This window comes from Ylistrum balloti, unplaced genomic scaffold (assembly GCF_031769215.1).
Source record: "Ylistrum balloti isolate Yb309-2 unplaced genomic scaffold, AGI_CSIRO_Ybal_v1 Utg369624, whole genome shotgun sequence".
Lineage (NCBI taxonomy): Eukaryota > Metazoa > Mollusca > Bivalvia > Pectinida > Pectinidae > Ylistrum > Ylistrum balloti.
In genome coordinates, this window is record NW_026781893.1 from 1,046,976 (window position 1) to 1,072,982 (window position 26,007).

A 26,007-nucleotide genomic window follows, 5' to 3' on the forward strand; every position below is an offset into this window, starting at 1 on the left:
TTGTAGGTCATGGTGTGATTCGGTAATCAGTTATACATCAAGGTCGATTTTTTTTTTTTTTTTTAACTTTTTTCCCTCTTAGGTGACGTTATTTAAAACAAAAACAACAAACTGAGATAAAGAATCTGTCAGTATTTCTGTCATCAAATTATTCCATAACTTAGAGAAAAAGACATTGAAATAGCGTTTGTTATATGAGGATACTAACAGTATTGAGTTCTGTAGTTTTACTCTGATTCGGATAGTTAATAAAGGGAGGTAACTTGAATAAAAAACTGTAAAAGTTAGGCGATAACTAATCGGCATAGGATGATGTGATACCATATCATATCCTTTTAACTAAAGAAAGTAAAAGTACATTTGATTATCTTTCGTATAAAAATATTTAGAATGTTCGTATCTATCCAACGCCTGCTGATAACAACATTACTACACGACCAGTGTCATGGTGAGATTATAACTGTAACTGGTCAGTCTGTATGGTGACGTCATGATGTCCTTAGCAGTCATTCCATATTTGGCTGTTCCCATTACTGGACTTCCATCGTATCAGATGAAGCAAAAATAAAAAAAAAGATTTGAATATAATCAGTCATAATCTGCCCTTCTGAAAAAAAATTCATGAAAATTTAAGCGGTTTTCGTGGACTTTGATAAAGTTTCGTTTGCTGTGATTACATTCAGAAAGAAAGAAAAACTCTCTTATTTAAATAAAATGACAATATTTAGATGAAATGTGTCACATCACAATGACATCGGCGGCTAACACCTTAGTGTATCGTGCCACGATACCTAGGTTAACTTAAAATATAGCTAGTCAATGAGGACGAGGTCAAAAGACATCAATTAGAGTTCCAAACATATTTATCTAATTTCAAAAACCACATTTGAATGAAAAAAAAAATAAAAACAATAAATATTTTATTGAAAAAACATATATTCGGATTCAAAGAACTGGATTTGGATTCTAAAAAGTTATGTGAATAACTTTCAAATACAATGTAATACCTTTGAATCCAAATGAAATTTTCCAATCTTTTATTGAACTCAAATATCAATCTTTTAAAATCAAATCAGCAAATAAAGTGACACTCAGCATGTCTGAGACCTCTTCATTCGGTGTACGGTTACAGTTAAATAAGAGGTATATAAATAGAACATTGTATAAATCATGTGACATCAGATAAAAATGGCGACTGTTTGTAAACATGCGGTAGTGATGATTGTGGTGGCCTTGACAGCCCTTGGGGTGGGATGTGTTGTAGGGACACGCTATACACCTGACTGGGACTCCCTGGACCAACGGCCCCTTCCTGCATGGTACGACGGAATCAAAATAGGAGTTTTCATTCACTGGGGTGTTTTCTCCGTACCGGCGTTCCGGTCCGAATGGTTTTGGTGGGACTGGCAGGGTGCTAAGTATAACGACTGTATCGAGTTTATGAAGGCGAATTATCCTCCCGGCTTCACATACCCTGATTTTGGGCCCAAGTTCACTGCGTCACAATTTGACGCCAACAAATGGGCGGACGTTCTAGATAAGTCAGGGGCTGGGTAAGTACTAATTTTTAGAATCCTTTGTGAATTGTTTGGAAAGAATTCGACGCTCAGCAGGGCCACAAACATAATGTATATTTTTTGTCTTTTTCTTTTGTAATCTTATTTGAATACCAAACTATTTAAAAACGAGAAATCTAACATACCCTGTCTTTTTCATATATTGCTTAAAAGATTTTAAATCCTTTAAGTTTTTTATGAAGAATTGAAAGGATATACAGAGTGTGAACTGAGCTAGTAATTTAATTTCGGTATATAAATTTATTTGATTGAATGAATGAATTGAATTTGAATTCAATTCAAATAAAAATTTCTATTCAGACACAATTGTATAAAAAAAGCAAATAAACGAAAAATAAACTTAACTAGAAAAGAAACTTCACATCAGCCATTTAATGTATCAAATTGTAACAAAACATATCATTAAGATATGTCCATATAAATATGTAGTTTTCATTTGTGAAAAACATAAAAAAAAAAAGCTGTCGGTAGCTTTGTAAGGAAAGCGGTCACTTAATCTTATGACGGTGAAAAAAAACTAAAATCCTTGAAATTGTGCTGGTCGAAGAAAATGTGTAGATTAATTTAGGTGTTAACCTGTATATATATATCTTGATAGAACTTAGAACTTAGAAGTTATTTACAAACCTAAGGTACGTGGTACTGACGAGTAAGCATCACGAGGGTTATACCATGTGGCCCTCGGAACATTCCTGGAACTGGAACTCCATGGACGTCGGACCACACCGGGATCTTGTTGGTCAGTAAGGTTTTGTACTTACAGTATATCACCAATAGTGTATGGTGTGACTTGTGTTTATAACACTGCACAATCCTGTTTCTTTATAAAATTCCGTTAATATTTTCGATGATTGTCGGTCGCGAAAGTATGTTTAAAGTTTAAATATAACCTTATGTTAAAAACAGCCATTAAAGTATCATTTTCACTCAAAAATGTTTTTTTTTTTTTTTTTAATGAAACTTGATTAATATCCAACGTACCATCACAAATCAACACACAACCTTCCCTTTAGTCATGTTCTGTTTCCGTTCCACTTTAAGTTGCTGTATAATATTAGCATTACCGAGCCTTTTCTCTTGTCTCCCCCAGGCGAGCTAGCTAGTGCCGTGAGAAACAAGACAGCCATGTTTTTTGGACTTTACCATTCCTTGTTTGAATGGTTTAACCCACTCTACTTGGAAGATAAAGCAAACAAGTTCCAGACCCAGAACTTCGTCAGGGTAATATATACAATGATTATCACACTGTGTATTTGTATGTGATCCAATAGAAACACATGTATGATCAGAGGTATACACAGAGGTACTGTTATAGCGATTTTATATTGTCTTTAATGTCACTGTGGTACAGACATTCAATATAACACTGGGGGGATAGATTCATCACAACATAATTCATTGCTGATTCCATTATTTTGAAATAATTGGCATTTTCTTTTAATGTTAAAAATATCCAGTAAAACGTATGTAAATGACATTGTGAAGATATCTATGTTTATTCATATTCTGTTTACTTTCATCCGGTTTTGATTGAACCTGGTGAAATAAACAGGAGAAGACCCTCCCCGAACTTTACGAGATTGTGAACTCTCCTGCTTTCCTGGTACTGCGTGACCAACAGTCCTCTTTCATTGTGTCATTAAAGCAGGGAAACGTAGTATTTTAGCCCCGTGAAAGACGCTTTGCTGACTTTTGTAACACAATGTTTTATTTTAGCCTTGTGAAAGTCACCGTTCTGGTCAACGTTAAACGATGTATTCTTAGCCCAGTGAAAGACATCATGCTGACCAATGTAACTCAGTATTATATTTAGCCCAATGAAAGACATACCATGCTGACCAATGCAACACAGTATTGTATTTTAACCCCAATGAGAGACATATACTGTACTGACCAATGTAACACAGTATTGTATTTTAGCCCAATGAGAGACATATACTGTACTGACCAATGTAACACAGTATTGTATTTTAGCCCCATGAGAGACATATACTGTACTGACCAATGCAACACAGTATTGTATTTTAACCCCAATGAGAGACATATACTGTACTGACCAATGTAACACAGTATTGTATGATTTACATGATGATATATACTGTGCTGACCAATGATAACACAGTATTGATATTTTAACCCCAATGAGAGATATATACTGTACTGACCAATGTAACACAGTATTGTATATATACCCCAATGACCAGAGATATATACTGTACTGACCAATGATAATACAGTATTGTATATATACTGTATGAGAGATATATACTGTACTGATCAATGATAACACAGTATTGATATTTTAGCCCAATGAGAGATATATACTGTACTGACCAATGATATATGCTGTACTGACCAATGATATATACTGTACTGTACTGACCAATAATATATACTGTACTGATAAGTCATCAATACTGTACTGACCAATGATATATACTGTACTGACGAATGATATATACTGTACTGACCAATGATATATACTGTACTGTATATATACCCCATGAATAGATACACATACTGTACTGACCAATGTATATATAGTATTGATATATACCCAATACTGACCAGTGATATATACTGTACTGACCAGTGATATATACTGTATTGTACTGTCCAGTGATATATACTCTACTGTACTGACCAGCAATATATACTGTACTGACCAATGATATATGCTGTACTGACCAGTGATATATACTGTACTGACCAGCGATATATACTGTACTGACCAATAATATGTACTTTAAAGACCAGTGATATATACTGTACTTACCAATAATATATACTGTACTGACCAATGATATATACTGTACTGACCTATTTACCCCAATGAGATATATACTGTACTGACCAATGATAATACAGTATTGTATGATATTAGCCCCATGAGAGACAGTGATATATACTGTACTGACCAATGTAATATATATTGTATTTTGACCAATGATATATACTGTACTGACCTGTGATAAATACTGTACTGACCAGTGATATATATTGTAATGACCAATGATATATACTGTACTGTCCAGGGATATAAACTGTACTGATTTGAACAGGGATATATAATGTCCTGTACTGACCAATGATATATACTGTACTGACCAATAATATATACTGTACTGACCAATGTAACACATATATACTTTACCAGTGATATGACTGACATATACTGTACTGACCAAGTGATATATACTGTACTGACCAATGATATATACTGTACTGACCAATGATATATACTGTACTAACCAGTGATATATACTGTACTGACCAGTGATATATACTGTACTGACCAATGATATATACAGTACTGACCAACGATATATACTCTACTGACCAATGATATATACTCTACTGACCAGTGATATATACTATACTGACCTACTGATCAGTGATATATACTGTACTGACCAGTGATATATATTGTACTGACCAATGATATATACTGTACTGACCAATGATATATACTGTACTGACCAGTGATATATACTGTACTGAACTGACCAATGATCAATACTGTGAACTGACCAGTGAGATATACTGTACTGACCAATGATATATAATACTGTATTGACCAATATACTGTACTGACCAGTGATATATACTGTACTGACCAATGATATATACAGTACTGACCAGTGATATATACTGAACTGACCAATGATATAGTTGATGTATACTGTATTGACCAGTGACATATACTGTACTGACCAATGATATATAATACTGTACTGACCAGTGATATATACTGTACTGACCAATGATATATACTCTAGTGACCAATGATATTTACTGTACTGACTAGTGATATATAGTCTACTTACCAAAGATATTTTCTGTACTGACCAATGATATTTACTGTACTGACCAGTGATATATACTGCACTGACCAATGATATTTTCTGAACTGACCAATGATATATACTGTACTGGCCAGTGATATATACTGTTCTGACCAGTGATATATACTGTACTGACCAGTTATATATACTTTACTGACCAATGATATATACTGTTCTGACCAGTGATATATACTGTACTGACAAATGATGTATAATACTGTACTGACCAGAGATATATACTGTACTGACCAATGATATATACTGTACTGACCAGTGATATATACTGTACTGACCAGTGATATATACTGTACTGACCAATGATATATACTGTACTGACCAATGATATATACTGTACTGACCAATGATATATACTGTACTGACTAATGATATATACTGTATTGACCTACTTCCAGTGATACATACTTTACTGACCTACTTCCATTGATATATACTGTACTGACCAGTGATATATACTGTACTGACCAATGATATATACTGTACTGACCAGTGATATTTTCTGTGCAGACCAATGATATATACTGTACAGACCAATTATATATACTGTACTGACCAGTGATATATGCTGTACTGACCATTGATATATACTGTACTGACCAGTGATATATACAGTACTGACCAGTAATATATACTGTACTGACCAATGATATATACTGTACTGACCAGTGATATATACTATACTAACCTACTGTCCAGTAATATATACTGTACTGACCAATGATATATACTGTACTGACCAGTGATATATACTGTACTGACCAATGATATTTTCTGTACTGACCAATGATATATACTGTACTGACCAGTGATAAATACTGTGCTGACTAATGATATATATTGTACTGACCATTATATATACTGTACTGACCAGAGATATATACCGTACTTACCAGTGATATGTACGGAACTGTCCAGTGATATATACTGTACTGACCAGTGACCAATGATATATGCTGTAATGATCAACGATATATACTGTACTGACCAATGATATATACTGTAGTTTTGATATATACTGTATGACACATATATATGCTGACCAATGTAACAGTGATATTGTGTTTTAGCCCCATGATAGATACATACTGTACTGACCAATGATAATACAGTACTGTATGATATAACCCCAGACCAGTGATATATACTGTACTGACCAATGATATATACTGGACTGACCAGTGATATATACTGAACTGTCCAGTGATACATACTGTACTGACCAATGCAATACATATTGTATTGACCAGTGATTAACCCCAATGAGAGATATATACTGTACTGACCAGTGATATAACACATATTGTACCCCAATGAGAGACACATACATATATACTGTAATGCAACACAGTATATTTTACCCCATACTGTAGAGAGATATATACTGTACTGACCAATGATAACACAGTATTGATATATTTAACCCCAGTGATATATACTGTACTGACCAATGTAACACAGTATTGTATTTTAGCCCAATGAGAGACATATACTGTACTGACCAATGCTTGTACCAATGACATTACTATTTTTCAATTAAATTTTTAGTTAAATCTCAATCTAGTAAATGTTGGTATTTTTGTCCCTTAAAAAATCTTATCTGGAGAACGTTTTTTTAATAAAACAATTGATCTTTTGATGAGAAAGACAAACTATTTTTCACAGTCAGGGAAAACTTTAACCACTGAACTTTAAGCCGTTCTTTTTACTGTGAATCTCTGTATAATCTAAAGTGGTGTCTGATTATTGTTTTACATATGAATGGATTATTAAGATTTTCCATGTGGCTATTACAGAGACAGAAATGGATTACTTTTAATGTCTTTCTAGGTGTTCTTCAGAAACACAAATGGGAAAATGCCATGACACTTGATCGTAAGTCTTGGGGTTTCCGAAGGGACATGGAGTTATCTGATGTGCTAACCATAGAAGAACTCATCACTACACTGGCGGAAACGGTCAGGTACGTTCGGTAACGACTTTTAGTTCTATTGCGTTTCCGTTGGTTTGTTTGTACCATGTCCTCCGTGTGGTGTCATCGACATTTTTTCTGTCGCTATTCGGTGTCTTACAGACAAGTCAGAAGTCTGGTCACATTTATGTGATCAGTAGGATGGGTTTATAGTCAGATGCTCCTGTCCGTGGTGGGATATGGGCATTGAGTGGAGTGAAATGGACAAACTTTCAAATAAAAAAGCATATCGTTTTCAGGTAATGTCTGTCGATACTTAACTAGTGTCTAACAAAAATCTGGCATGCTACACATACATTGAACTAGATAAAATTATATGTGTTGTTTTGGAAAATAAGGAAAACATAAATTTTATTAATTTAGTACTTTATTACATAATTGACGCGTTTGTCTAGACCCCTTACAAAGACTATTATAATGAATGGATACACATTAAACCACCTAATTTGGAACCCAATAAGGCTTCTTGATCCTAGAATCTGATTGACCATGTCAGTGTTGGTCTACATCGTACAGTAATGTAGTTCTAATGGTAAAAGTCGACCATACCTAATGCCTTGAAGATGACGTTGTTAGCGAAATCTACATTATTTTAAGTTTGTCTTAAAACTCTTGGATGCAAAGGCTTACTGGTTTCCAACTGTATGTTGTAAATAGTACAGGACACAGGGTCCTTTGTCCCGGTGGCCAAAAAATGCTTCTGGGAACACAGTGTTATGCTCTAGAATATATTCTCTTGTAAGATGATCGTTTCCGAGGAACAAAGGAACAATGGTTATTTCAGATGCTTTTACTATGGAATGAAATGTTTTCGATATACTGGAAACTGACATGTTAAAAAGAGTTGAACACTGTTTCCATGTCCGTCTTTATTTTTACCCGGAACAAGAGTAGTGCATCCTAATGGTATGGGGTGTAAATACCAGTGTCAAACAGAGGAGGAACAATAAGAAATTGCTATCAGAAACTGTTCTTGTCCAACCAGTCCAGGCTTCACAACCTGCATCATCCAGAGGGGATGAAAATTCTTCATACATAGTGTACATTTTGCGTGGGAAGACTGGCCATGAAATCGATACTCTATGGATAACAGTGGGATGTTTCGTCACGTATCAACACCAACGTTTTGACCTCCAAGTTGTTTCTGATAATTCTTAAAACACTTAGCACACATACCATTCTCTTGATCATCATTAAAGTAATTGCCATCTGCTTTTAAAACATCAAACAACAAGTTGCGCTAAAGTCTCCGTCTTAGTAGAAAATGTAGAAAGTAATGTGAAAAGAACAAGTGATGATATCGAGGTATATGATGTATATAATACATTGTTGAAAGATTTGTATAGTAACTAACGCTCATAAAATATATCGTATTTAACGTCCTTATTATAATTGACAGATATATTCATGTATGTGTACTAGGGGTTGTTAATGATAAAGAAAGGCAAATTTGTGTGAAGGCTTGGAAATGTCCAATTTCGTTCGTCATTGAGGTGATACACATCAAAGCCAAAAATCAACACTTAGTTGAGAAATGGTGAAGTTTCGATATTTGGGCAGGGTTAGGGCAAGAGATAAATTGAGCTATCTATATGCTAAATACCTTTTGAATGACAATTTGACTAAAAATTGACGCTTTTCTCTCAAAATACTTAAAAAGTCAATAACATCGGAGGTTTACTTACTGTTTTAGTATTTTAGTATCTAATTTTTGGTTCGAAGCTTCCTGTTTTGCTAAAATATGATTTTTTTTATCTGTTTTGTGACTATCGGCGTTCATAGTTTAATAGTTTAGTTACGTAATTAGCTAAATAGGCATGTGCGTCATCGAATAATTTGGATTAAATGTAAAGCAAAGGGAATCAGTTTTGATGGCAATGTATCGGTGAGTAGTCTCGAACGGTGAACAATATATAGACAAACATCTCTGTGAAATTAGCTTTGCTGGAAACCTCAGCTTTGAGCTACGTCCACAAACAAGAGTTGCCTCCTGTAGATCATGTGTCGTGAATTGAGCCTGCCGCACAATTTGATGAATTCGTCAGCAATTTTTTTTTTTTTTTTTTTATAAAATACGAGTATATTAGTATGCAGTAATCAGTCATTAATTAATTAATTAGTAATTAATATAAAAAGTGTACTAACTCATTAACTCATTGACTAAAACAATTTATTAAGTATAATTAGAATTTGGTAGTTTCCAATTTGTTGTTTCGAAGGGAAAGACCTTAAATACGGGCCATCAAAATATAAAGCTGTTAGCGTGTTTCTCAATTGTTGTGAAATAAATGAAATTAATATTTTGATGAACGCGAAGGTGCTGATAATGTTGACTTGTGCCAAATTTTCTTGTCATAGCAAATGAAATAACTAAAACTAATTTTGACAATGTGGTTTCCTAGCAAAATAAATATGACTATTCCTCCTGTGTTTGTATGACTAGTTTATCACTGGTTTATTAATAGCTGTGGTGGTAACCTGTTGGTGAATATTGGCCCCACCTCTGACGGGACAATTCCTCCTGTGTTTGAGGAAAGGCTTCTACAGATGGGAACGTGGCTGCGGGCTAATGTTGATTATGTTTACGACAGTAAACCGTGGCACTATCAAAACGACACACACACACCAGGAGTTTGGTAAGTTTTGAAATAGAAAGAATTAGTGGTACAGTCACAATTACGTTTGATTCACACGTTTTAGTAACGTAGGGGGCAGATTGAAACGTCACTTGTTTGCGAGAGTAACGTCATAAATTTGTGCGAAAGCGACGTGAATTTCTCACGCAAACTAATGACGTAACAAACAATACGCGATCACAAGAGCAGATAACTGTGCATTACATATACATTATTTTTCTGTGTCTGCCAGGTACACTGCGAAGAAGATCAGTATGGTGACTATTGTTTACGCATTCGTCCAGAAGCTGCCAGAGTCCGGTTTTTTGTACCTTGGTGCCCCTATCCCGGGGGACCCTTCCTTCTGTCAGGTTACCCTTCTAGGAACCGTTTATAAGTTCCCATGGACCACTGGGCCACAAGGTGGTATGAACATTTCTGTATCTACCGTCACAAAGGAAGTACCGTATTCCTGGGGCTGGGTTTTCTCTCTGTATGGACTGAAAAACCAGTAACAATGATTAAAGTGTGATAATTCTCAGTATCAGGTATGCTGGAGTCGAAGTCTTCTACCATTTCATACGTGTCGTTATTGTTGTCATTATCAAACTGTAGTAATGGTTATACAGATGTAGTTAATCGTCTGTGATCTGTCTGACTGTTGGAGTTAGTTAATTTGGAGAGCAAACTCAACGAACACAGTTGATATATATGTTTTAAAAAAACGAGATCTATAATTATCTGAATCACTATCAATTAGGAGAACGAAGTCGCAGATATATTCTTTATCATGCATGAACATTTAATATAACTTATTTTCCATGAAACTGTGCTCTGTGCCTTCATCGACTATTAATTTTTACTTGTACAGCGTAACCAAATTGATGTGTTCAACAAAGGTAGTATTACAAGACAGACACGTTTGTGACAAATTGATATGTTTAACAAAGATAGTATTACAAGACAGACACATTTGTGACTTGTGACAAATTGATATGTTTAACAAAAATAGTATTACAAGACAGACACGTTTGTGACAAATTGATGTGTTTAACAAATTGATGTGTTTAACAATGATAGTATTACAAGACAGACACGTTTGTGACAAATTGATGTGTTTAACAAAGATAGTATTACAAGACAGACACGTTTGTGACAAATTGATGTGTTAAACAATGATAGTATTACAAGACAGACACGTTTGTGACAAATTGATGTGTTAAACAAAAATAGTATTGACAGACACGTTTGTGACAAATTGATATGTTTAACAATGATAGTATTACAAGACAGACACGTTTGTGACAAATTGATGTGTTTAACAAAGATAGTATTACAAGACAGACACGTTTGTGACAAATTGATGTGTTAAACAAAAATAGTATTACAAGACAGACACGTTTGTGACAAATTGATATGTTTAACAAAAATAGTATTACAAGACAGACACGTTTGTGACAAATTGATGTGTTTAACAAAGATAGTATTACAAGACAGACACGTTTGTGACAAATTGATGTGTTTAACAAAGATAGTATTACAAGACAGACACGTTTGTGACAAATTGATGTGTTAAACAATGATAGTATTACAAGACAGACACGTTTGTGACAAATTGATGTGTTAAACAATGATAGTATTACAAGACAGACACGTTTGTGACAAATTGATGTGTTAAACAAAAATAGTATTACAAGACACACGTTTGTGACAAATTGATGTGTTAAACAATGATAGTATTACAAGACAGACACGTTTGTGACAAAATTGATATGTTTAACAATGATAGTATTACAAGAGAGACACGTTTGTGACAAATTGATGTGTTTAACAATGATAGTATTACAAGACAGACACGTTTGTGACAAAATTGATATGTTTAACAATGATAGTATTACAAGACAGACACGTTTGTGACAAATTGATGTGTTTAACAAAAATAGTATTACAAGACAGACACGTTTGTGGATATTTGCATTTGCTCATTTTATTTTCTATTTTGATATTTAAAGTTAAAATGAAACTCATTTTCAATTGATCGAGTTTCATATCTTTACACTTTCCCTTTGTACCAAAGCGATTTCGTTTCACATCGTATTCCGAGCCAAATATGGCTTATATTTTAAGGCACTGACCTTGTATTCTCTATATCAGTATACGTGTCAAATATCTCGCTTGGTTAGAGAATGTCAAACTGAAAATTATAGAGTATATTGGAAAAACCCGTTCACCAAAATGGGAATTTCATAGCATTTACATGCTTCGAATTCAATACAACAGATAATTTTAGGTTGAACATAATATCTTTCCTTTTTATTTAAAGAAAAATCCTTTAATCGCAATGACACCAAACATCATTTCAATTCGATTTTGAATGAAACGATACATTACGTGTAGTTTAAATTAAACATGAATTACGGAAACTAGGATGTAGCAGATATATGGATATCTGATAACGTTATGCGTACCTACATATACACTTACGGCATATCTCGTCAGATAAAAATATGTGCCACTCATAACACTCACACAAAATTCTCACCGGTACATACATACATACACACATACGTACGTAAGTACATACAAACATACATACATACATAACTAGCCACCCACCCACTCACCCACACACATGCATGTATGTATGTAATATTACTTATATCACATGTATATCGGGCGAATCTCTGGAACAAGGCCGTGTTCACTTTGTTTTGAAATAATTTTTTTCAGGGAACGTTTGTAAAGAACATAAAAAAGTCTATTCTTGTTGAACTTGCTAGTTCCATTCAAGAATACAATTTTGGACAAATACACATACACTGCATTTTATATTGAAATTGTTTTATTTTTATAAAGTTATTTATTTTGCTAGTTTCTTATGCACGGTTTGAAATTATTTTCGTCATATTTTGTGGATTCTTCACCAGTACTGTGTTGATATACAAATATACAGTAAGGAGACATCAGAAGATCTCGGTTTTATCGATTATATACACAAAATGTCAGTGCTCAGCTTGTATTGATCTAGCTAACAGAGATTGCTTATCGTCAGCTGTATATCGTTACACAATTTATAGGTTAGGAGTGTGCAGGACCATGTTATTACTGCAGCTGTGCAGGGTTTAGCATAGCTTGGTGTTAAAAAAAATACCAACATGTCAACATTATCATAATCCAAACTGAAATTCCATAAAACTAGGGCAAAATATGAATAAAGGAAAACTTTTCAGGGAGACTTCTTAAAAAGTACAAGGATAATAAGAAAAGGTGTTCCGGGAGTGTAAGCGTCTGTTGCTTCATTGACGACATCCGCCATGTAAACACTGGTCAATCACAGTATATACGGTCACAATGACGTTCTATAATGAGAACAAGGCATACAAAAGCAGAACCAACAGACAAACTAACGAGCATCAAACAAGCCAAGCTTCATATCGCACAACGGAACCATCATGTACACTAACGAGCATCAAACAAGCCAAGCTTCATATCGCACAAAGCAATAAAATGTTTCTCAGTTAGATCACTCTGACAACCATAAAACATCCCCATAATTTTTATCAACCTGCATATTTTGAACCATGTGTAAAGAATATGTCCGTCAGGGGACGACTTTTTAAGTTCAGAATAAAATACGAGTGCAAAGTATCAATATGGTAACAGTGTAGAGTCAGTATACAGACTCAGAACTGAACGTCAAACTAACGAGCATCAATCACGTCCAGCTTCGTGTATAGAATATTTTAAGTTAATAGGTATGGTTATGATTGCAGTATTTAATACAAGCATATCATCTTAAGCCAAACGTGTGACTTTATAGAGATAAGCATAAAAATAAAGCTTGTTTTCTTAATATTGGTTTATAGAAAAAACGAGCTTCGTTTTCATTATCTGAACTAAGTAAATGAATGGTGATTGCTTTCGTAAGTTTATGTTTGATGAAAGAAAAACATGAAAATCCATACTATCTGAGAGCATTACACCGCAGAGCGGTGTCTTTTAACTCAGTCCGTATAAAACCAAACTACACTTATAGTTTAATGGAAAATACAATACCAATACAATGTTCTAGTTTTAAAATATGTGGTTTTAGTAGAAAAGGCTTTACATTTGTTGTTCTATAGAGTAATTTATTCAATATTAAGTATTAAAAGTCTTAATATAAGGTCCACATCCTGAATGATATCCAGAATTTGTATTATATCTTAATCTGTCATCGAATGAAAATTACGGTTGTAAATTAAATCGCTACTGATGCATTTACGGGTTTCCTTTAATCTGTCATCAATTAAGGATTGATTGTCTATTTTGTTGCTTGCATGGACTGATGAAGGGAAGTGAACCTCGTGCAAATGAAGTGAACTGTGAAGCATCAGTCCATGCAAGCAACAAAATAGATAATCAATCATTTACATTTACTATTTTAAAATTCCTGCTGAAACATTATGCCTTCTACGGACACTGCACTACACGACAGTGATGGTTTGCGACATTGTTGTACTTATCGTACATGTGTGTACACATGTGGGACAGCAGTCATCAAGCTGCTCTCGTCGTCAAGACAACAAAAAAAATAGTTCTTGTAAGTTTTTATTTGTTTCATGTTTATACACTTAAATATATCATACTTGCCAACTTTTTGAAATTTTCATGGGGGAGAAAAATATGTGAACGACATTTTCAACTCGGTCGCTCAGTTTCGCGTTATCAGGAATAACCACATCATCATGAATTTGCATAATCCAGTACTGTTTTATCCTGCAATAAGCCCATGCCATATAATAAGCCTATCCATGTCTTTTTCAGAGATTTCAAAATTCACTGCCTTACATAAACTATCCCTGCATTCTGCAACAAGCTCACCCCCACATATTGTTCAATATCACTAAACATTGGCTTCCTGGGCTTATTGCAGGGTAAATACAGTAAACGTTCCAATCAAAGCATTTGAGATCACTCTAGTATAGACCTACAGAAATAACAACATTTGATGTTTTAGCTATTTGTTTCATTTAACAAATTTGATCAATTCTTCTACAACAGAATTGAGAAATTAATGTGATTTATTTGCATCAAATGTTGTTTTTTTCTGATGGAAAATTTTAAATAACCAGACAAGTGCAATTGATTTTTAAGTTTTTAATAATCAAATCTTGCATTGATGTTGGATGCTCTTTTGTAGAAATAAATTATATCAAAATAGAGATCTCACTCTGACTCTGAACACAAGTCCATAAAGAAAAAAAACCCAATCACAACAACCACACAACATAATCTTGCATCCAAACCATTACAAACATGTCACTAATTTAAATAATTTAATTTTAATTTATTTTACATAGAAACTCAGTCTAATCTCTGAAGATAGAGGGGGAACATGACAGTTCCTTATTGTAGCTAACACATGCAGACTTCGCGGTCGCTAAAGTCGTTGTCGATGGCTTATAGTTGTAGCAGTCCTCATCCCTGTTCAGCTTGCAGGTCAGTAAAGCTGACAAAGTTGACTGGTCTAAAAGTGATCTTTGGTCCGTTTGTACATTCCGTAGCACTGAAAACACTCGTTCACAGTCAGCGTTGCTGTTCGGCAGGGTACACAATGATGTCATCACACTGCAGTTGTCTGACATGAAGCTGATGCAGTTTCTCCATGGTATGTCGTAATCCGTCAGGACCTGATTGAGGTGATGAAAGATGTTCTGTCCAGTTCCAATGTTACATATCGGCAGGGCAAGAAACTTTGTTGTGGCAAGTTTGTCGAAGTATCGCACAAGAATGTCTAAACTCTTCTCACCGTTGTGGTCATTGCTTTCATCACAGCTCAGTGAAAATGGATGGCTCTGGCAGTGCTCCACAACCTCTTCTTTCAAGACCGGGGCAAGTGACCTCTTGATGATCTGTGTTGTCTTGGTCCTTCCACAGTGAAACTTCTGTGCAATTTTACTGTCTGAAACATCTGCTTACATAGCTTTGTGAAGTGGTCAGCGGTGTTGAAGGACCCTGGGTGTGTGTGTGGGGTTATATACATATGTAACATGAAATGGTCATTCATAACAAATATTTATAATGTTTTTTTTATAATTAAAATAGCTAACATATTCAGAAATATTATTCTTACCTCGCAGTGTTAACTATATTACGAAGTGTGATTTGGCCCATTCACGGGACTCTTTTTTCGATGGTGGGGGTGTTCTTTTTTTCCCTTGTGGTTGGGTGTCACTGACTCTACAGGTAGGTAAAAAATTCCACTTTCTTATTAATTTGGCTTTATTGTCAGGCGGAGATGTCAAGCAATATTCAACTTTGCCTTATATTTTTTAAACATGAATTATTAACCTTGAAGTATTCCAACTGCCCACTTTATATTTGACTTTGTAGATTTTGACTGGACTTGATCCTCAAAGTGCCTAATCTGATAATCTGTTACTGTCTTAAATCGCTTAGTAACAGAATGATTTAGGCCTAGATTTGACTGAGTGATGGGTGGTGACATGATATGAGTAACTGACATCTCGGGTCTTGGCAGATTTTCATATGCAGGGGTTTTCAGTAATTTGTTGACTTCTGCAACAATAACTGGGTCAGAGACAGAGGAGATGTCGGCGGTCACAGGGCCCCCAACAACTCTTCATCGGCATTATCATCTTCCATAGACTCATGACTGTCGGAATTACCAGGGCTGAGTAAAATCTCAGGTAACTGGACACCAAATTCTCCTAACTCGGTTGGCTCTATATCGGAAGAGATACCTGAGCTGTCGCTGTGATCACTCATGATTGAGCAGACGACTGATGATAGATACAGCGGCTGCAACTGTATTAAATCTTTGTTCAATATTGAGGATATACAGATTATATGATGTTAAAAAGTATAAAAGCAACACAAACAATCAGAAAAATATTTTTAATTATGTTATCACACACAGGTATTGTCTCGTACCTACGTGACCTACAAACGTGTAGATGGTATGAAATAGATCGCAAGAGTAAACAATGTATTCCTTCGCCGACAGAAAGTGATTCGCCGCTCAGAAAAAAAAGCACGCGACCCACTTCTTTCATTGGGAAATGCAACGAAGTGACATTTCTAGTTTCAGTCAAAATGTAAATATTGAAAATTACGGTTATAAAGTAACTCGCTACTGATACTTTCACGGGCTGCCTTTGATGTATTTCTATTACAAATTGAAGACTGAAACGTAAACATTGCAATATACTCTGTAGGTTTTTTAATCATTATCTTACGAGTACCTGTTACTCACGCCTTCGCTACCGGTACGTTCGCCTATTCTATTTACCTTAAATAAATAGTCTGGGGATCCCTGACAGCTAAACGTGAAGTGTTTGGTTTTCCATATTAGATAACGTAAGTAGATGACGTTCGGTACACGGTACAATCCCTTATAAGCTTTATCTCTGGCTAAGCGTCACTAGACACACCGGAGAATAGGTGCAACATACAGGTAAGATCTCAATATGTGTTTTACATTTAAACGAATTATCTGACAAGGCATGATAGAAATCCGAGAATCTGGATGAATTAACATGCGCATATTATTTCATGTTGAATGTGATAGAAGGGAAATTTTGTTTATTATTATAAGTTTGTGTTTTAGAGTTGATTAACCAACGAAATGTTTAACATGGTCAAAGGTACATAACAAAACTTGGCTTGTTTCAGACTTTCACTATCATGCCATGATAAATTGTCCTTAATACATTAAGTATGTCTCACGGCTTTAAAGCCCCAATATACGTAAAAATCACTATAAAAAACAAACTTTATCTTATTTTCCCCGTAATATATGTAACAAAACAAATACTTTCCTTTAATTAAAGAAAATAAAACTGACTGTTCTCAATTTAAATAAAAATTGAAAAAATCGGAAAATAAACAATGTGGGACCACAATAATTCATATATTACCGCTCGTAGCGATGACATTGCGCATGCGCATATTCCGCGTGTTTAAACATGGCAGACACAGTACAGACGTTCACCAGTCGCTTCCTTTTTTTCCAATCATACATCAGGCCAGTTCTGAATTCTTACGTTATAATTGTGCGTCGTATCGTTTCTAAACTAATTGTTCCTTCTAATAATTTCCCAAAAACTGAATGTTTATCACAGAAATACCTCAAGACTTCGCAAACAATGTTTGTAAACAAAAACTTACCGTAGACATATCTGCATGTGCTTCCTCTATAAGTAGAAACCTCAACTCTCGCGAGATCAGGTCATGAACTTCCCGACGTGGTTCGAAAACAATCGTAATTTCGATGGCGGAGTGTTTAAAATGGAGGTGTGTTTACAAATAACGAGTTTCAACTGCTCATATATCCATACTTTATGCACAAAGTCATGGTAACTATTGTTTGAATAACTTAATTTTAACTACATCATAGATAATATCTCAATAATTATGTGTGATTCTACACTAAATTTTTGGTGAATGTTACGTATATTGGGGCTTTAATGGGCTAATTCATTTACTCATAATTTACATTCTCTCTGAATAAGCATCATAGTGAGTGATGTATTAAGCAGAGAACGGTACGCTGTGGCTCACTTAAAATAGTTACCTTCAACACCATGACTGATAGTATGAGGCTGAAAGTTTCAAAACACCTAGAAACAGTTTGGTCACTCTAGTAATAAAAAAATGTGTGTAATATGCTGTAATGTCTTACAAGGTTTCGTTGTAAGTTTAACTGATATACTGCATCGCTACATATATTGAAAAATGTGATACATTATTTAGTTTAGGCAACTTGTATTGTGATAATTATGATATGACCTATTTAAGGTTTTCCACCAAAAAGTGAAAAGATCAATTGTTTTTGGTTGTGTCTTTTATGTTATTCTTCTTCCGAATATGTGGGTTCGTAATCTTTTAAACGGTAAGGGATAGGCTCGCAACCAATATAGTATGCATCTGAACTTATTACTGCCGCATTTTTAAGTAGGTCAAAGATCCAATATGGCCGCCATGACCCAATTACCAGAAATTCTAAAAACAGCAATAACTCGAAAACTATTTGACCTACGAACTTGCTACATTATTTTTTATGTAGAGGAGGGTCATATCTAACTTCTTTTTTCTACATGTTAATAGAAATTCGTTCAAATGAAAAAGCTCGCCAAGGGGTCAGGGTCACCTAGAAATAGAAAAACACAATTATCAGATTTTTTCGAATTTTTTCCACAGTTCAATGCAAAATGTAACTCCGATCATTTTAGTGTCTACATTTCTTCTGTGACGTCATTCTATGACGTTTTACGTCATTTTCCCATAATTGAATGTAAAGTGCAGACAAAAAGTTTGAACGAAAATTACTCCATGATCCTACGATGAAGTTTTGTATAATTGTTATGATTTTCAACTTTGTCGGAAACAAAATGGCCGCCATGACTCCATATTTGATTTTTCCCTAACGTCAGTATTTCAATAATGACGTGACATTTTTGGATCTTTGGATATATTATGTAGAATTGAAAATAAATGGCACTTCTCATCGGACTTTTTTGCGTCAACTTCCGGTTTTCAGCAGTGGTCAAAGTTTAAAAGTGCAATGTAGTGTACCAAACTAACAGAAACGTCTTCATAAGTTGGGAAAGGTCTAAACGTTCGCCATTTCACACACATTATGCTAAGGTAATTGCCTATTAGGGTTGTTAATACGGATGACCTTCACCAACTTTCTAGGTCAAGGGGGGGTCAATTATATTGATATCATTAAATGACGTTCTCTTACTTTTCAAGAGGAAAACAGTTACGTGTTTCGGTTAACAACCTCTTGCAGAGACTTCTTTTTGATTGGTTTTAGCAAAACTTCCACAAAAGACCAACTTCCGGTTTTCCTTAGTCGTCAAAGTTTTAAAAACTTCAATGCAGGCAATCAACATAAACGAAACTTATTCTCAGGTTTGGAAAGGCCTAGAGGTGCGATATATCACAAACATAATGCTAAGGTAATCGTCTATTAAATTTGTGAAAATGAATTACCTTGACCTACTTTCTAGGTCACGGGAGCCAATTATATTAATATCATTAAATGGCGTTTTCTTACTTTTTAAGAGGAAAACAGTTACCTGATTTGATCAACAACATTCTGCGGAGGCTCGCTTTTGATTGGTATAAGCAAACCTTCCACAAAAGACCAACTTTGGGCTCAAAGTTCAAAGCTTCAATGTAGGGTACCAACGTATACGAAAATTCTTAGTTAAAATGGGCCTAGAGACTTGATATCTCATGCATATAAAGTAAATATAATTGTCTGTAACTGTTGTTAATATGGATGACCTTGACACACTTTCAAGGTCCCATGGGTCAATTATATTAATATAGTTTAATGACGTTTTCTTACTTTTTAAGAGGAAAACAGTCACGTGTTTCGGTTAGCAAACTTTTGTAGAGATTTGCAATCGTCTCTTAATATTTAAACTTTTTTGAGAAATCAAACTTCCGTTTTCCGTTAGATGTCAAAAATTTCATTAAGTGCTATTTGGTCTACCAAACGTTTAGAATCTTCTTGAGTTCTGTAAAGCCTGAGGTCCTGTTATTTCACATTTGTAGCATGATAACATAATGGTCAATCGAGTTTGATAATATAAATTACCTTTACCCATTTTCAAGGTCACAGGCGTCTATCATGTACAAAATTCATGAGAATTAAATTTAATAAGCAATTCCTTAAAACCCTCCTGTGGTCCTGTAGTCACTTACTATTGATAACAATAGGTAATGTTTTAAAAAATTCAACAAAAAATTCAGTACAGTTCAAAATTAACGCTATACAGCATTATTTTGGAAAACAGTACGCTCAGCCCTTTGATCTCTAACTATTGGTGATATCGTTTTGTACTTTGATTTTATACAGAATGTCAATGTATTGCAGGCATTGCCTTTGATTACAGGCCAAAATAGGTGAAAAGCCCGTTAAAATTGTCTATGACAATTTCTAGTTCTATATCTGTAATTTTTTTTTATCCTTTTAATGTTTAGTTTTTCCGTTTTTTGAGTACTGTAATGAGAAACTGTTTGCTTTGATTGGTGATATTGAACTACTATCAAGGCTATTTAGTTCGAATATGAAAACTTCTTTCAACATGCTACTTATAAAGAGCAACATCTTACATTTGTCATAAAGATTAATCCAGTTATACTCCAATTATTGTCACAGGCAAAGATCACCAGTTTTATTCAGCATTGGTCACATTTCCCGGTAAATGCCATTTGGAATTGCCCCGTAATGACTGGAATCAAAATACGTATTTAGGTAGTAAACATATACTATCATACTAGAAATACTGTATTTGTATGTGTGTAGATGTGTATGAGGTGTCTTTGTACTTCACTTTGTGGATAACTCCCCAGCAGCTTTGTGCTCATCTGGAAGTTAAAAAAAAACCAAAACAACGAACTAAGTAACTAACTACCACACACACACACACACGCACGCATTGTTAGTTTCGCGATAATATTAAAGTCAAATCCATCAGACTTCTCTCGTTAACTCGAGTTTGTGATCGTCACGATTCATACTTTGTGGGTAAGTATTTTATAATATTTTCTGAATAATATTTGTAATCCGTATTCGGTATGTATCTCTCGTCTTATGAAGTAATGCTTGGTTTCTGGAGAAATGCATGGGGAAAAAAGGATAAATTTTGTATGAACATTGGATTCTGTCCCACTGTGATCCAAAAGTGGAAACACAGTGGTTTCAAAATGGCATCGTCAGAGGTAGAGTATCATTACGGAGAGCGGTGAACATTGCGAAATTTTGTGCGTTTCTGTCGTTCTGGACAATGTGCAGTTGTTGTACAAAGACAGCGATTCGTTTAGGGAAGGAAGGGGCTAGGTAAAGACGAATTTCGTCATGTGAATGTGCTGTATTTACTAGAATAATTTGAAATCGATCTGCGCTATTATATTATATTTAATATTCATATACATATGTATATGAGGCCCAAGTAAGAACTTTTCTCACCAAAAGCCGACGACCAGTCAAGTACAACATACCAACAGAGTTGCTCCGAGATCATGGGATCCACCTACCACCCCACAAGAACCACAGCATAACAGACATGACCCGTCTGTGTTTGTTTCTGATGCCGATCAGACTACCGTGAAGTCCGTATAGGGGCTAGCGGAGGACACTTCCAGTCTTAGAATATGTTCATGGAACGTTCAGAGAAATTTAAGTAGTAAGCTTGGTGACGAAGGATTTCGAGACGTGTTCAATGCATATGATATTGTGTGTCTTGCTGAATGCTGGTTAGAAAATGACAATTTCACTGTGAGTGGTTTATGAATGTTTCTCGCCTTTTTAGAGGGCTAAATGTAAAGGTGGGGGCATTGTTTGTTTATTCAAGTCATGGCTTAAGGGTAACATTAGTTTAGAGTCTGTAGATGTTGATAGCATTGTCTGGGTAAAGATAAATGGTAAGCTTTTTTCAGATGGCAAAGATGTTTTTCTTGCATTAACTTACTTACCTCCTGAAATGTCCACGTTTTACCACGTTTATGACCAAGGCATTTTTGATTTGCTTGTAAATGGTATTGGGAAATTTAGTACATTTGGTCATGTCTTCATAATGGGTGACCTAAACAGTAGAACTGGTAATATGCCTGACTACATTGTGCATGACGTTCTTCCTGAAAATGTTCATCATGTTATTGATAATGTTTTTTCTTACGAGAGTGAGTCAAGTAATACCAATCGTAAGTCCCAGGACCGACAAGTCAATACGTTTGGCCGTCGACTTTTGCAGTTGTGTAAAACAACCGACTTCCGTATATTAAATGGTCGCACTGAAGGAGATATGGATGGTCGGATAACTTTTTATAATGCCTTAGGCACCAGTGTTATTGACTACGCTCTTTGTAATATTACCTCTATAAAGTTAGTTAATACCTGCCAAGTCGGTCTCTTTAACGAATTTTCTGACCACGCACCTTTATTGCTTACTTTAAAAGTAAATACTGAAGGCTGTGATTGCTGCAATGATGGAAGTAAGAACTCTGTAGTAAGATCTGTTTCTTGGTCTAGTGATCACAAGGAAAAGTCAGAACAATTTGTGTATGATAATCAATATCTGATCAGTAATGCCTTGAATGGGCTCGATAATACTAGTGAAAGTATCGATCGTTGTCTTGCTGTATTTGAAGAAAATGTTCATTTTTTGTTTGACCGTTACTGTTGTCAGAGCAAAACTGTCAGGACCTGTAATTTTTCTTGTCATGAGTCTTCTTTTCGTAAATCAAAAGAGCCTGACAAGCCTTGGTTTGATAGGTAATGTCAACGATTATACAATAATTATAAAACTGCACTTTATCACTTTAATAGTTGTAAGTCTGAACAATATAGGGTTAATTTAACCAGATCCAAGAAAAGTTATAAAAGTTATGAGGTCAAAATGAAACTTAGGTACCTCCAAATGGAGGGCGATATGATGGACGCTTTAAAGCGTAACGACCAAAAGTCTTTTTATCAAAAATTTTCGAAACGTAAGTTAGGTGGTACCGGTAACTTGTCTCTTGACAATTTTTTTAGATATTTTAGTGATTTATCTGATAATCCAATGGACACAATTCGACATGATGATGTAATTATTGATAACAATGAGTGTGTTTATGCCGAGCTCGATGATGAATTTAGTATACATAAGTTACTTGAAGCAATCAAATGCCTCCCAAAGGGGAAATCGACTGGCATGGACATGTTGCTTAACGAGTATTTTGTTGAAGATAAAGAATTATTTGCACCTGTATTATTAAAGTTGTTTAACACTATTTTTCAAGTAGGTTATTTTCCTAAAGTTTGGGCACAAGGTGTTATTGTACCTCTACACAAAAAGGGTGACAAGAACAATGTTAATAATTATAGAGGTATTACTCTTATTAGCCATGTAGCAAAACTTTTTACTTCTCTTTTAAATAAGCGATTGTTAACATGGAGTGAAAATGAAAATTTCGTTTCAGACGCCCAGTTTGGATTTCGGCCGGGATTTGGGACGAGAGACGCAATATTTGTTTTAAATAGTTTGATTACTAAGACTTTACAAAATAACAAAAGGTTGTATTGTGTCTTCGTTGATTACCGGAAGGCATTTGATAGTATATCTCATAAAAAGTTGTGGTTTAAGTTATGGAGAGCTGGAGTAAGATGTCGATTATTGGATATTGTTAGATCTATATATGATAATGTTAAGTCTTGTGTCAGGTTGAATGGTAAACTATCTGTTATGTGCGACCTCCATGTCGGCTTGTTACAAGGGGAATCTTTGTCCCCGATTTTATTTTCTTTGTTCATTAATGACATAGAGTCTGAATTAATCAATTCCAATTGTCAAAGCTACGAGTTGCAGCTGATTAACCTGTTCATACTGATGTATGCTGACGATACTGTCCTGTTTTCGGAAGATATAGACAACCTTCAAAAGATGTTAGATTTTCTACATTCTTATTTTGCAAGGTGGAATTTAGATGTTAATTTGGACAAAACGAAAATTGTGGTAATCAGGAAAAGTAAAAATATTTACCCTAATGAACGTTGGAATTACAATGGTTCGCCCATTGAGTTGGTTGATCAATTTTGTTACCTTGGTTTATTTTTTAACTTCAATGGTAAATTTAGTATTGCTTTGGATAACTTTGCTGTGCAAGGTAGAAAAGCTTATTTCCTGTTAAACAGAAGAATGAAAAGATTCATGTTAAATTGTGAAACGAAGTTGTCATTATTTGATACCTATATTTCCTGTTTACTTAATTATGCATGTGAAATTTGGGGTTTTAGTCCGGCACCCCAGTTAGAGAAAATACATCTATTGTTCTTAAAAAATGTGTTGGGTGTTAAAAAGAACGTGAATTCTTCTATGGTCTACCATGAGCTGGGTCGTTTCCCTTTGTTAATAGATCGTAAAATAGCTGTTATGAAATATTGGCTTAAATTACTGCATACCGATAGTTGTGTTTTAAAGTCATGTTATAATGAACTTGTAGAGCTAAATCTAAGAAAACCTGGATTTAAGGTGAATTTTATGTACCATGTAAAGCAAGAGCTTAGTAGTTTAAGGTTTCATGATGTTTGGTTGACTTAGTGTATTTCAAATGAAAAGCATTTTTTGATGCTATATACTCAACGGTTACATGATGTTTTCATTCAAGAGACAAGAAACAGTTTTGAAAATTCATCCAAGTGTATACTATATAAACATATTGTTGACCGGTTTGAACTGCAGTTTTATCTTCGTAAGTCTTTGACTTTTAAATCTAAAAATATCCTCTCTAAGTTTAGGATTCAGGCACATAGTCTAAACGTTGAGACCGGTAGATACCATGGTATACCCAGAGCTCTAAGGTATTGTATATTATGTGACAAAAGAGAAATGGAGGACGAGATTCATTTTATTTTATTATGTCCAACATACTCAGATTTAAGAGCATTATATATTAAACCGTATTATTATCGACGTCCATCTGTACATAAATTAACTGAATTATTGGCAGTTACAAATGTTAAAACGCTGAGAAACCTCAGTAAATACTTAAGTTATGCTTTGACAAGAAGAACTTTACTTCTTAATGCTAGAACAAGTTAGTAAATTTGAGTGTTTATAAATGAATGTAGAGGTTTATGTTTTAACTGTGTCTGTTGTGTTCTACGCCATCTTAAATACATGTTTATGATATTGGTTTTAATTTTTTCGACTGATTTGAATTTGAACTGATTTGAATCAAAGTTGCTGCTGCTGATGATGATGATGTTGATGATGAAATGACGTCGATGATGATGATAATTGACGTTGTTGTTGATGATAAGTAAGATGATGATGATGATGAATTGATGATGATGAATTGACATCGATGATGATGATGAAATGACGTCGATGATGGTGATAATTGACGTTGTTGTTGATGATGATAATTAAGATGATGATGAATTGACATCGATGATGACGATGATGATGATGATTAATTAA

General features: G+C 34.6%; 1 protein-coding gene across 1 annotated transcript; it reads left to right on the plus strand.

The window, feature by feature from the left end:
• Window positions 1–1,188: 1,188 nt before the first annotated feature.
• Window positions 1,189–11,045, plus strand: LOC132550706 (alpha-L-fucosidase-like). Its single transcript, XM_060214801.1, has 7 exons — window positions 1,189–1,553; window positions 2,210–2,316; window positions 2,668–2,798; window positions 3,130–3,231; window positions 7,234–7,400; window positions 9,875–10,045; window positions 10,278–11,045. The coding sequence occupies exons 1-7, from the start codon at window positions 1,189–1,191 to the stop codon at window positions 10,537–10,539; spliced, it is 1,305 nt and encodes a 434-aa protein (XP_060070784.1). The 3' UTR covers window positions 10,540–11,045.
• Window positions 11,046–26,007: the final 14,962 nt, after the last annotated feature.

Bases quoted from the DNA above. Each gene is read 5' to 3' on its own strand.
- LOC132550706 (XM_060214801.1), top strand. From the start codon at position 1,189: ATGGCGACTGTTTGTAAACATGCGGTAGTGATGATTGTGGTGGCCTTG. The intron at 7,401-9,874 runs GTACGTTCGGTA...GTTTATTAATAG, and splicing joins ACACTGGCGGAAACGGTCAG to CTGTGGTGGTAACCTGTTGG. The intron at 10,046-10,277 runs GTAAGTTTTGAA...TGTGTCTGCCAG, and splicing joins ACACACACACCAGGAGTTTG to GTACACTGCGAAGAAGATCA.